Consider the following 14,253-nt stretch of genomic DNA (forward strand, 5'->3'; position numbering starts at 1 on the left):
TTTGCCTCAGAGAGGGGGAAGGGCTGATGGAGCGAGGCCAACCCCAAGTCTATCCGCCACACCCGCCTGCCAGTAACGTCTGCTGAGCCACATTTGATGGAGCAGTTGAGACAGAGACCTTACAGAACGAAAATACGATCCCTTTGCTCTCTGGCCGACCCCTGATCACTGACTGCGGGACTCCTGTGCCCATTCTCCTGTTGGGTCTTAAGGCTTGCGGTGGAAGGGAGGCTGGCAAATGCTTTCGGCGCGTGCTAGGCATCCAGCGCCTCCATCTTGACGTTCCATCCTCACCACCCCTGGAGCCCGGCGCCCTCACTCCCCGACGCCCTCGACCCCCTGTACACATGGGAAACGGAGGCTCAGAGCTGTGACTCTAACCAGAAAGGGGAGGCGGGACAGGAGGAGGCGGGCCCAGAGGCTTGACAGAGGGAGGCACTCCCACCAACCCCTTCGCCAGCCAACTGCCCGGAACGCCCAGGGGCTTGCTAGCAAACCAGAGACCCTCGACCCCATTGGTTATGTCTCGACGATGGGCGGGCGAACAAGGCGCCCGCTGGTTGGCGGGGGCCAGACCAATGAGGAGGCCGCGGCGCGGGCGTGTGAGGCGCGCTGAAAGCGGCGCGTCCTTTCCTTTGAGGCGAGCTCGTGCGGCGCGTGAGGTGGCTGATGCTCCCTTCTGAGCGCCGGCCGCCTAGCCCGCTGTGACCGCGACCGCGACCCAGGCCATCGACCGTCGCCCCGGTTCCGGGGCCGCCCGGGTCGCGACATGAGCTCCCCGAATAAGATGTCTGTGTGGGGAAGGCTTTTCCGCCCAAAGGGCAGGGAGCGGGCCGGCGTCCGCGAGGCCGGCCCCGCAGTCCAACGGGGACCCGCCCCAGGCCCCGAGACTGGGGAGCCGCGGAGCGGCGAGGGCGCAGGCGGCTTCCCAGACCCCGAGGGCTTCCAGTTGAAACGGGAGATGGTGGAAGCGCGAGGGCCCGTGCTGTGGGGCCGCGAAGGCCGACCTGGCTCCCCTGCTTACCACAGGAAGAATCTCCTGGACCTGATCGAGGAGTCTGAGGAGGCCAACCTGCAGCAGCTGACCGACCAGGACGTGCTGGGGGTCCGCAGGTACCCGACCCTGGAGAGCTCCACCGCCTTCAAAGAGTCCACCGTGTGGACACTGCGCCTCGACGCGGGTCCCGGCGGTCGCGGAGCGCCCGGCCAGAGCTGTGGGGAGGGGCCGACGGCTCCAGCCGGCCCTCTCGACCTCGGTAGGCCTGAAGCGGGCCGGGCCTTGGGGAACCCTAAGAGAGGCACTAACCGTAAGTTGAACGTGGCTGCGGACCGCCAGCGGCGCTCCGCGGAAGGCCTGGCCTGGCTGCTGTCCGACTCCGAGTCCTCAGATGAATTCAGTGAGACACAGCTGATGACGGTGAGCACTTACCGCAGAGGAGGAGGCCAGGCCAAGCCCAGCAGACCCGAGGATCCCGGGGACACTCCCAGACACTCGAAGTTCCAAATCAGGGAGAATTTCCTTCACGTGACAGGCTCTTCCCTGTCCTTGGCTCCGCGAGGACTCTCTTCGGTTGTGGAAAGGCAGGGCGTGGGAGAGCAGGGCATCTCTTCCCCTAAGAAAATGCAGAGCGTGCTGTGGGGCAAGGGGGGCAGCAAGCCCAGCTACGCGGGAGCTGCTGCTGCTGCTGCTTCTGTTTCTGCTGCTGCTGCAGGTGGCCTGCCGCGGGTCACTCCTAGGAAGAACGGAGCCCAGGAGAAGAAATCCGTCGGGGGAGCATCCAAACTTGCCCTGGGGGGAACCTTCCGTTCCCGGGGGCAGCGAATCTCGGCAACTCCCGTGGAAGCGGCCACCTTCCCCCCATTCTCTGGTATTCCGCTGCCTGGGAGACCCAAGAGTTATACCTTGGTCCTTTCGGGAACCAAACAGTCCAAGCACAGCGGCGCTGGGAAGAAATCCGTGGTCAGCTGGGCAAGGGAGTCTGAGGCGGTGGCGGGAGAAGATAAGGACCCAAATAGAGACCCAGCCCCAAAGGGCCAAGTGAGTAGGCCATGCTCCTCCTCTCTCCCCACTCTTCCCCCCCCCACAGCACCCAGGGCACACGTCTTCATCCATGCTGCCTCTGTCCACCCCTCACGGGTCAGCATTGGGTGCCCCTCGGTCACTGGGTCATTACGATGCCAGATCGGGCTCCTTTTCCTAGGGACAAACATTAAGGTAGCACTTCGGGTGTCCTGGGCCCGGTTCTCCACCCTTGGCCTCTTTCCAGCCTCCTCTGAGAGACTTGGGCTGGGATGGAAGGGAGGGCTGGTAGCTGAATTGGGTCGGGGGATCCCTTAAAAGCTTCCCCGGAAAGCCTCAGTATTTAGACTCACCAGCTTCCTGAATCCTCCTTCCTAGCTGTTCCCCAGACCTTCCTTGCAGGGGGCCTGGGCTTTCTCAGTGTCCCACTGTTGTGCCTAGATCAGCTCTGCCTGCTGGCCTGGGGCTGACTGAGGGAGAAAGTGCTAATGAGATCAGCCTTTCAATTCCCTTCCCAATTCCCTGCCTCACCCTGGCCTGAATCACACAACTCTCTCTCTCTCTTTCTCTCTCTCTCTCTCTCTCTCTCACACACACACACACACACACACACACACACACACACTTCCTTAGTCCAAATCGGTGAGAAATTTTTGTTTCAGCTGCTAACTCACAGGCCAGGGACATCTTGTCTGCGCATGCATCGTAGAAAAGCCAGCAGTGGCGACGTCAACACCAGAGGCCCCCAAGATCCAGGAAACTCAGAACCCTTGGCCCTGAACCAGGGAGAAGTCATGCCCAGGGGGCCTGCCCCCTCAGGTGAGTGTCGTGGGTTTGATATGAGGGGAAGGAAGAGGGGTTGAGGACAGAAACCTCTGCCTCTGTCTCTGCTGGGGGCACAGCCTTGCTCCCAGGCAGCTTCTCCCACAGGAGACGGGGTGCTGGCAGGGCTGGCCTTGAGCCACATCATCCTCTGTGTGGGGTTTGTGCGGCCGGGGTGATCGGTGGCAGTGCTCCGGGTGTAGACTTGCAGGGGAACAGCCTTTTCTGTTAAGTCCTGTTCGGCCACATTGCTCTCCCACGTGCTGGCTGTGGCTGCAGCTCTGGGAGGGTCGAATCCAGAGCCACATTGTTTGGGGACCACAGTGGCGAAATGGCTGTCCCCGGGGAACAGGGGAAGCAGGCCCAGAGACAAGGTTCCGGCTGCTGGGCAGAGCAGGGCGGCTGGTTGCCAGCAGAGGGTGGTGCTGCCTCACCTCACTTTAGAGCCCGCTTGGCCCTTTCCACCTCACTGGGAGCCTGGGAAGCTGGATTGTGTGTCCTTTCCCTCTCAGGTGACCAGGGGCCACTTGACCATCCCCCAAGACCGGAAACGCAGCAGCAGCCACTGGGAACGCCCTGCTGTCCTTGGGTAATGCTTCCTCTGCATCCTGGAAATGCAGGCCCAAACTCGAGGGTGGGATCTGGGTCCAAGTTCAGCTGACATGTGTGGGCTCCCCCTCCCCTGCCCCCATCACGTACCCCACGGAGGGAGCCCACCTCCTTTCCACTGAGGAGCCCTTGCCAGTCTAACCACCCGGCTTTGGGGTGGAGGGCCCGGGGGAGAGGAGAAGGTGGAGGGGAGAGGAGAAGGTGGAGGAGAGAGGAGGCCAGAGTATACTAATCATTTCTCTTCCTCCTCTGTCTGCTGGCCTAGTGTCTCGAGCTAAAGAGAGAAGTAGACGAACTTAAGGAGCAACTTGGTATGAGGAACCAGGGCCGGAGAGCGGTGTCTTAGTGAAGAACCCGGGTGGGCACCTGGGGTGGGGGTGGGCTGCAGGTGCGGTGGGCCTGGCAGGGACGATCATCCCTGTGGGGAGGAGAACCTCTCAGGCCTGGCCCTGGAGCTGGCTGTGCATGTACAACTGGGCGTGTGTACAAACAGCAAAGTACTGTCTGGACTGCATGCACACTTTGACAACCAGACCAGTCCTAGGGAATGTCCTTCTGATAGGACTTTTAGAGATGCCTCGTTGATTTTTCCCTTGAACTGCTGCTTGGTGTGGCTTCTAAGGTTCTTGTTGGATTGTTTGTTTGTGTGTGTGACAAGTTCTGAGTGGTTGTGGCACGGCCCACAGCATGAGAGCTGCTGGCACATTTTGTTTCCCTTTAGGAACCAGTTCCACATTCAATTTGGGTGGTGGGGAGTGATCAGGCCCAGAGCTCTTTGCATCGGGTCTGGAGGGGTTTCAGGTATCAGGGCTAGGCGGTTCCTCACGGGGATAGGGGGACGGGCTTCTGTATCCCTCTGTCTGGAGCGCCTGCTAATGCCTGTCCCTGCTGAAGCCGCCATGCAGTACCTGGCTGGCAAGTTGCAGACCCTTTGAAGTGAGTGTTACACACACCGTACCCCTTCCCACAGTCCTGGCTGTTGAGCAGGGCTGGGGGCTGGCCCTAGCTTGAGGCTCTTCCCTGACTCTGCTGTTTCACAGGTTGAGCCCAGCATCTTCCTGCAAGAGGAGCAGCTGGTACCTTTGGGGCCCAGGAGCTGTGGCCACGCTCATTCCCTCCTGTTCTGCCTCAGCTAGGGCTTCCTCTCCCCCTTGTTTTGCCCCCGCCCCGCCCCAGTTTCACAGCAGTTTCCAATTAAAGTACCTCTCATATTCTGTGTTCTGCCTTCTCTCTGGAGGGGTAGGGGTCGGGGTCAGGGTAGGGGGCCGGGGCGGGGCACTACTCCACTTCAGAGCCTTTTCCAGAGTGGTATCTCTGGCATCCTGTGGTGGGGACTCTGGGCCAGCCTCTGTTACCATCCCTGCAGTCAAGCCAGCGGAGTGTCCCAGGTCTGGGTCCTGTGTTTGCTCTGCCTGGCCACATTGGCACGTCTTCCCTCTCCCCTGAAGGCCCTCTTCTAGTTCTCTCCAAACTCCCCTCCTCCTTTGGGGTCTGGCGGTTCCCATTCATCTCTGCCCTTCACCCTTCCCATCAGCAGGAACTCATGACCCCCTTCCAGAGCTCCAATCTGGAAGCATTCACATCCTCCCTGCCCTAGCCAGCTGACCACCCTCCTCCAGCCATGTCGCCTATATACCCTTGAGTTGAAATTGGCCCGTCAGGTTCTATGGCAAGTGTGGTTAGTCGGTCTGTGTTGTTGCATGGTCCCCATCAAATACTCTTCCACCAGCCCCATGACACAGATTTTCCTGGAAATGATATTTCCGTGTCCCAGCTCAATCTCCCAGACTGCCTCTTTAGGGCACACGAGATTGAGTCTGAACTCCATGTTCGATTTCCCCCTCACTCGAGGTTGGGGAGCACTTCCTTCCCTCAGCCAGGACCCAGGGCTGTACCAGCCTGAGACTCAGAGGGACAGACTTGTGTTTGAGTGAGGCAAGGGTGGTTGTGCCTGACACCCTTCCCGAAAGACCGGTGTTTTACTACACAAAAGGGGGTATGATGGTAGATTGGCCATTCAAGGTTGGTGACGGTGTTTCCCTGTGTGTGAATAAATGTAATCAGGGGTAATCTCCCTTGAGGGAGAAAGATGTGCTTCAGGGAGTAAAGGGAGTAGAGGCTGGTCCAGGTTCTGTAAGGCATTGAATGAGCAAAAGCAAGGGTCGGATCTGTTTTGTTCAAGGGTTGTCCTTAAATTCCCAAAACATAGGAGGGGGATGATGCAGAAGTCACCAAACCCCACGACAGGCTGTCGGGATGCTCGAAATGTTGGATTCGCTGGAGGTGGCTCTCGATCCTACTCTGTGATCCTATGATGTCTGACAACTACTGTGGGTGTGGATGGAATGAGATTGGGAAGGGTGGCTCCTCAGAGTAGCTCATCTTAGAATCAGGGGACCCATATATGAGGCCACCCAACATGAGCTACCCGGGACAGGGGCAGGATGGGTGCAGTGAGGATGGGAATTAAGGAGTGACTGCACCTGGGCAATGGGGAGCACTTGGGTCCACCCTTCCCCCATATTCTCACCCTGACTCCCTTCCAGAGTCCATGGAATGAGCTCAGGTGGACAGACCACATGTGGGATGGGACAGTCAGAGATCGCAGGGTCAGAAAATAACGTTCCTGTGACTCTATCCTTACACTCACACCCCTCTCTGGAGAAGGTGGGCTTGACTGCTTAGTTTACAGCTTTGAGCCTGAATCTGATCCAGTGGTTATTGCTTGGTGGTGTAGGACATCTCGCTGCTGTCTGAGTGACAAAGTTTGGCAGAGACCTTCCAGCTGAGGTTTCTGCCCACCGAGATGTGCAGGCAACTTGTTCGCCGGGAGAAGTCCAGCACCAGCACCAGCGCCACCTGTCAGCAGAGGGGGTCACGGGGACGTGGTCACCAGGGTGAGGAAATAGAGAAGCTTGTTGAAAGGGAGGTGACATGGGAGGGCGTGACCTCAACCCTTGGTTTTCCCTGCCTCCCTTCCCTCCACTGAGCACACAATCTCCCTGTTCCGTGTTCTGACCAACTACCACAGAAAAATGTTGCTGGAAACATGTATATCACAGACTGTGGCTTGGCCCTGAGCTTTCCAGTTCCAGAGGGAATAGTGGCAGGTCATACATCTGGGCCCCCGTGGGTAGGAGGAGGTCAAAACCCCGCCCTCATTCAGTTCACCCCATTTTCCTTTCCCCTCAAGCCCCTTCTCCAGCCTGGGAGACAGTGGCAGCTGGCCTGGAGAGCCTTAGGCCCCATCCTGCCTGATTCTGCTCCCTGCCCAATTACTGGGAAAATGCCCCCTCCCCACCCCACCCACTCCACACCAGCGCCATCCCAACCAGAGTCCCACTGCTCTTTCTGGACTCTTGGGGGAAACTGACACAAACAAAGAAGGTAGGTGGGGGCTTCCCTGGTGGTGCAGTGGTTGAGAGTCCGCCTGCCGATGCAGGGGACACGGGTTCGTGCCCCAGTCCGGGAAGATCCCACATTCCGTGGAGCGGGTGGGCCCGTGAGCCATGGCTGCTGAGCCTGCATGTCTGGAGCCTGTGCTCCGCAACAGGAGAGGCCACGACAGTGAGAAGCCCACGTACTGCAAAAAAAAAGCAAACAAAACAACAAAAAAACCCAAAGAAGGTAGGTGTAGGTGTGCCCTGGAGAAGGAGCTGGATGTGGTGGGCAGAGTAATCATGCCCAAAGGTGTCCAAATCCTAATTTCTGCTGTTGGCTTATATGTTACCTTGCATGGCAACAGGGGGTAAAGGCTGATACTCAGCTGAATTAAGGTGGGAAGACTCTCACCTGCATTGGCCGGGTCCGGCCAGGCACATTGGGGCTGCCTGGGTTGCCATGTGGGCTGTCCCTGCATGATTCCAGTGCGCGGCATTCAAATGACTGCAGTGTGCTTGGTGCCTCCTGTGCTTGTGCAGTGTTGAAGTCCTGGTAAGTACCGCTCAGATGCAGATGGAGGACAGACCAGTAGTTTTGGACCTCCCTTTGGTTCCAAGCCAATCACTTCCCCCTCCCTAGTCCTCTTGAGGTATCTGCCAGCCTGACTTTTACGACGATCATTCACTTTCTTTTAAAGGATTTACATTTGCTATTTAATAAAATAACCCTTCCAAAGATAAAAGACACTATACATATACACATCATAGAGAGCATAGGCTGTCAATCTGACAAATAATTATGAACGGAACAACCCATGTAATTATACCCAGGTGACAGAAAATTACATTGCACATCCAAAAGTCCCCTATATGTCCTTTTCTGTGTAGGAATCCAAATGGATAAGTCCACATACTGCCCGATCCCATTTACTTCACATTCTTGAGAAGGCCAAACTACAGGGACAGAAAACAGATTGGTGGTTGCCTGGGTCTGGGGGTTTAGACAAGGGGTTAAACTACCAAAGAGCATGAAGCAATTCTGAGGCTGGTGAAAATGTTTTTTATTTTGGTTGTATTGGTGGTTCCATGGTTAAGTTTATTTTTAGGTATGTTATGCTTTCTGATGCGATTGTAAATGGGATTGTTTTCTTGCTTTCTCTCTCTGATAGTTCATTATTATGTATAGAAAAGCAGCAGATTTCTGTATATTAATCTTGTATCCTGTAACTTTACTGAATTCATTTATTACTTCTAATAGTTTTTTTTCCCTTTGGTGCAGACTTTAGGGTATTCCATATATAGTATTATGTCACCTGCAAATAGTGACAGTTTTACTTCTTCCCTTCAAAATTTGATGCCATTAATTTATTTTTCTTGTTGATTGCTGTGTCTAGGACAATACTATATTAAATAGAAATTTGAGAGCGGGCATCATTGTCTTGTTCCTGACTTTAGAGGAAAAGCTTTCAGTTTTTCTCCATTGTATACAATGTCAGCTGTGGGCTTGTCATAAATGGCCCTTATTGTGCTGAGATATGTTCCATCTACACCAACTTTGTTGAGAGTTTTTATCACAAGTGGGTGTTGAATTTTGTCAAATTTTTTTTCTGCATCGATTGAGATGATGTGACTTTATCTTTCATTTTGTTAATGTGGTGTACTACACTGATTGATTTGTGAGTATTGAACCATCCTTGCATTCCTGGAATAAATCGTACTTGATCATATAGTGTATGATCCTTTTTATATATTGTGAATTCGGCTTGCTAATATTTTGTTGAGGATTTTGGCATCTGTATTCATCATATTGGCCTAAAATTTTCTTTTCTTGTAGAGTCCTTGTCTAGTTTTCGTGTCAGGGTAATCTTGGTCTTGTAGAATGAATTTGGGAGTGTTCCCTCCTCTTCAATTATTTGGAGTAGTTGGAGAAGGATAGTTATTAACTCTTTTTTTAAATAGATTTTTATTGGAGTATAAGTAGTTCACAATACTGCACTAGCCTTTGTCACACAACAAAGTGAATCAGCCACATGCACACATACATCCCCATATCTGCTCCCTCTTAAGCATCCCTCCAATCATCCTTATCCCACCCCTCTAGGTGGTCACAAAGCACCGAGCTGATCTCACTGTGCTATGATACTGCTTCCCACTAGCTAAGTATCTTATATTTGGTAGTGTATATATGTTGATGCTACTCTCACTTTGCCCCAGATTCTCCCTCCCGCTGTGTCCTCAAGTCCATTCTCTATGTCTACGTCTTTATTCCTGCCCTGTCACTAGGTTCATCAGTACTATATGTATATGTATATATATATATATATATATATATATTTAGATTCCATATACATGTGTTAGCATACGGTATTTATTTTTCTCTTTCTGACTTACTTCACTCTGTATGACAGACTCTAGGTCTATCTACCTCACTACAAAAAACTCAATTTTGTTTCCTTTTATGGCTGAGTAATATTCCATTGTATATATGTGCCACATCTTCTTTATCCATTCATCTGTCAATGGACATTTAGGTTGCTTCTATGTCCTGGCTATTGTAAATAGTGCTGCAATGAACATTGTGGTATGTGTCTCTTTTTGAACTATGGTTTTCTCAGGGTGTATGCCCAATAGTGGGATGGCTGGGTCATACAGTAGTTCTCTTTTTAGTTTCTTAAGGAACCTCCATACTGTTCTCCATAGTGGCTGTATCAATTTACATTCCCACCAACAGTGCAGGAGGGTTCCCTTTTTGTATGCTTGGTAAAATTTCCCTGTGCATCCGTCTGGTCCTCGAATTTTGTTTGCTGCGTGCTTTTTGATTACTGATTCAATTTCAGTAGTAGTAATCAGTTTGTTCAGATTATCTATTTTTTTCCTGATTAAGTCTTGGAAGATTGTATGTTTCTAGGAATTTATCCATTTCTTCTAGGTTGTCCAATTTTGTGGCATATAAGTTTTCATACTGTTCTCTTATGATCATTTGTATTTCTGTGATGTTGGTTGCAATTTCTCCTATTTCATTTCTTATTTTCTTTATTTGAGTCCTCTCTCTTTTTTTCTTAAGGAGCCTGGCTAAAGTCCTTTCAATTTTGTTTATCTTAAAAAAAGACCCCAACTCTTGGTTTCATTGATCGTTTCTTTCTTTTTTTTTTGGTATCTATTTTATTTATTTCTGCTCTGAAATTTATTATTTCCTTCCTTCTGCTGATGTTGGGCTTCGTTTGTTCTTTTTCTAATTCCTTTAGATGGAAGTTAGGTTGTTTATTTGAGATTTTTTTTGTTTCTTGAGGCATGTATGTATCTCTATAAACTTCCCTCTTAGAACTGCTTTTGCTGCATCCCGTGGATTTTGGAAAGGTTTTTTTAATTTTCATTTTTCTCAAGGTATTTTCTGATTTCCTCTTTGAGTTTTTCATTGACCAATTGGGTTTTTTTAGCAGTATATTGTTTAGTCTCTATGTGTTTGTGTTTTTCCAATTTTTCTTCCTGTAATTGATTTCTAGTTTTATACCATCGTGATCAGAAAAAGTGCTAGATATAATTTCTATCTTCTTAAATTTGTTGAGACTTCTTTTGTGGCCTAGTATGTGCTCTATCCTGGAGAATAATCCATGTACACTTGAAAGGAATGTGTATTCTGCTGTTTTTGGATGGGATGTCCTATAGATATTTATTAAGTTCACTGATCAAATGTGTCATTTAAGGCCACTGTTTCTTTAATGATTTTCTGTGTGGATGATCTGTCCACTGATGTATGTGTGTTGTTTACGTCCGCTGTTATTATTGTATTATTGTCAATTTCTCCCTTTATTTCTGTTAATATTTGCTTTATATATATATGTGTGTGTGTATATATATATGTATATATATATATATATATATATATATTATTTTATTTATTTATTTATTTTTTTTGCGGTACGTGGGCCTCTCACTGCTGTGGCCCCTCCCGTTGCGGAGCACAGGCTCCGGACGCGCAGGCTCAGCCGCCATGGCTCATGGGCCCAGCCGCTCTGCGGCATGTGGGATTCTCCCGGACCGGGGCACGAACCCGTGTCCCCTGCATCGGCAGGTGGACTGTCAACCACTGTGCCACCAGGGAAGCCCTGCTTTATATATTTATGTGCTCTTATATTAGGTGCATATGTGTTTATGAATGTTGTAACCTCTTCTTCTATTGACACCTTTATCATTATATGATGCCTTTCTTTGTCTTTTATTATAGACATTGTTTTAAAGTCTACTTTGATATGTGTATTTCTACCACAGCTTTCTTGTTGTGGCCATTTGCATGGAATATTTTTTTCGATCCCCTCACATTTAGTCTGTGTGTGTCTCTCATTCTGAGTTGAGTCTCTTATAGGCAGCATAAAGATGGGTCTTGTTTCTATTTACTTATTTTTAAAATCCAATCCAACCTGATGTCTTTTGATTGGAGGATTTTGTCCACTGACATTTTTTTGTGGTTTTCACTGCTTCTTTATTTTTTCTTTCTTATTTTTTTATTGGGGTATAGTTGTTTTACAATGTTGTGTTAGTTTCTACTGTACAGTGAAGTGGAGTTCCCTGTGCTATACAGCAGGTTCTTGTTAGGTATCTATTTTATACATACTAGTGTATATATGTCAATCCCAATCTCCCAATTCATCCCACCCCCCACCCCCACCCCCATTTTCCCCCCTTGCTGTCCATACATTTGTTCCCTACATCTCTGTCTCTATTTCTGCCTTGTAAACTGGTTCATCTATACCATTTTTCTAGATTCCACATATATGCCTTAATATACGATATCTTTTTTCTCTTTCTGACTTACTCCACTCTGTGTGACAGTCTCTATGGCCATCTAACTCTCTACAAATGACCCAATTCATTCCTTTTTATGGTTGAGTAATATTCCATTGTATATATGTACCACAACTTCTTTATCCATTCATCTGTCAATGGACATTTAGGTTGTTTCCATTACCTGGCTATTGTAAATAGTGCTGCAATGAACATTGGGGTGCATGTGTCTTTTTGAATTATGGTTTTCTTTGGGTATATGCCCAGTGGTGGGATTGCTGGGTCATATGGTAATTCTATTTTTAGTTTTTTAAGGAACCTCCATACTGTTCTCCATAGTGGTTGTATCAATTTATATTCCCACCAACAGTGCAAGAGGGTTCTCTTTTCCCACACCCTCTCCAGAATTTATTGTTTGTAGATTTTCTGATGATGCCCATTCTAACCACTGTGAGGTGATATCTCATTGTAGTTTTGATTTGCATTTCCCTAATAATTAGTGATGTTGAGCAGCAATTTTTTTTTTTTTTTTGCGGTAGGTGGGCCTCTCACTGTTGTGACCTCTCCTGCCATGGAGCACAGGCTCCGGACACGCAGGCCCAGTGGCCATGGCCCACGGGCCCAGCTACTCCATGGCACATGGGATCTTCCTGGACCAGGGCACGAACCCGTGTCCCCTGCATCGGCAGGCGGAGCCTCAACCACTGCACCACCAGGGAAGCCCCTGAGCAGCTTTTATGTGCTTCTTGGCCATCTGTATGTCTTCTTTGGAGAAATGTCTATTTGGGTCTTCTGCCCATTTTTTGACTGGATTTTATTTTTTTTTATTTTTTTATTTTTTTATTTTTTTGCGGTACGTGGGCCTCTCACTTTTGTGGCTTCTCCCGTTGCAGAGCACAGGCTCCGGATGCGCAGGCCCAGCGGCCATGGCTCACAGGCCCAGCCACTCCACGGCATGTGGGATCCTCCCGGACCGGGGCACGAACCCGTGTCCCCTGCATCGGCAGGCGGACTCTCAACCACTGCGCCACCAGGGAAGCCCAGATTTTATTTTTTATATTGAGCTGCATGAGCTGTTTATATTTTGGAGATTAATCGTTTGTCTGTTGATTCCTTTGCAAATATTTTCTCCCATTCTGAGGGTTGTCTTTTGGTCTTGTTTATAGTTTCCTTTGCTGTGCAAAAGACTTTACGTTTCATTAGGTCCCATTTGTTCATTTATTTATTATTATTTTTTGTGGTACACAGGCCTCTCACTGTTGTGGCCTCTCCCATTGCAGAGCACAGGCTCCAGACACGCAGGCCCAGCAGCCATGGCTCACGGGCCCAGCCCCTCAGCGGAATGTGGGATCTTCCCGGACTGGGGCATGAACCTGTGTCCCCTGCATTGGCAGGTGGACTCTCAACCACTGCGCCACCAGGAAAGCCCCCATTTGTTTATTTTTGTTTTTCTTTCCATTACTCTAGGAAGTGGGTCAAAAAAGATGTTGCTGTGACTTATGTCAAAGAACGTTCTTCCTATATTTTCCTCTAAGAGTTTTATAAAGCCCGGTCTTACATTTAGGTGTTTAATCCATTTTGAGTTTATTTCTGTGTATGGTGTTAAGGAGTATTCTAATTTCATTCTCTTACATGTGGCTGTCCAGTTTTCCCAGCACCACTTATTGAAGAGAATGTCTTTTCTCCATTGTATATCCTTGCCTCCTTTGTGATAGATTAGTTGACCATAGGTGCGTGGGTTTATCTCTGGGCTTTCTATCCTGTTCCATTCATTTATATTTCTGTTTTTGTGCCAGTACCATATTGTCTTGATTACTGTAGCTTTGCAATATAGTCTGAAGTCAGGGAGTCCAATTCCTCTGGCTACTTTTTTATTTTTTTCCCTGAAGATTGCTTTGGCTATTTGCAATTTTTTTTTGTCTCCATACAAATTTTAAAGTTTTTGGTTCTAGTTCTGTAAAAAATTGTCACTGGTAATTTGACAGGGATTGCATTGAATCTGTAGATTGCTTTGATTAGAATAGTCGTTTTCACAATATTGATTCTTCCAATTCAGGAACATGGTATGTCACTCCATCTGTTTGTGTCATCTGTGATTTCTTTCAACAGTGTCTTATAGTTTTCTGAGTATATGTCTTGTTTGTTTTGTTAAATAAATTTATTTATTTATTCATTTATTAAATTTTTGGTTGCATTGGGTCTTCGGTGCTGCATGTGGGTTTTCTCTAGTTGCTGAGAGCGGGGCTTCTCTTCTTGTGGTTCATGGGCTGTAGGCGCGCGGGCTTCAGTAGTGTGGCATGCAGGCTCAAGAGTGCAGGCTCAGTAGTTGTGGTGCACAGGCTTAGTTGCTCCGTGGCATGTGGGATCTTCCCGTATCAGGGCTCGAACCCATGTCCCCTGCATTAGCAGGTGGATTCTTAACCACTGCACCACCAGGGATGCCCTGAGTATATGTCTTATACCTCCTAAGGTAGGTTTATTCCTCGGTATTTTGTTCTTTTTGTTGCAGTGATGAATGGGATTGTTTCATTCATTTCTCTTTCTGACCTATTATTGTTAGTGTATAGGAATGCAAAAGATTTCTGTGCATTAATTTTATATCCTGCAACTTTACCAAATTCATTGATTAGCTCTAGTAGT

At 49.1% G+C, this 14,253-nt stretch overlaps 1 protein-coding gene across 1 annotated transcript; it reads left to right on the top strand.

The window, feature by feature from the left end:
• Positions 1-532: 532 nt before the first annotated feature.
• Positions 533-4,587, top strand: LOC132418167 (uncharacterized protein CXorf49 homolog). Its single transcript, XM_060002037.1, has 6 exons — positions 533-602; positions 699-2,038; positions 2,683-2,839; positions 3,355-3,431; positions 3,717-3,788; positions 4,492-4,587. Exons 1-6 carry the CDS (start codon positions 533-535, stop codon positions 4,585-4,587), a joined length of 1,812 nt encoding a protein of 603 aa, XP_059858020.1.
• The last annotated feature ends 9,666 nt before the right edge of the window (positions 4,588-14,253 follow it).

This window comes from Delphinus delphis, chromosome X (assembly GCF_949987515.2).
Source record: "Delphinus delphis chromosome X, mDelDel1.2, whole genome shotgun sequence".
NCBI classification, from domain to species: Eukaryota; Metazoa; Chordata; class Mammalia; order Artiodactyla; family Delphinidae; genus Delphinus; species Delphinus delphis.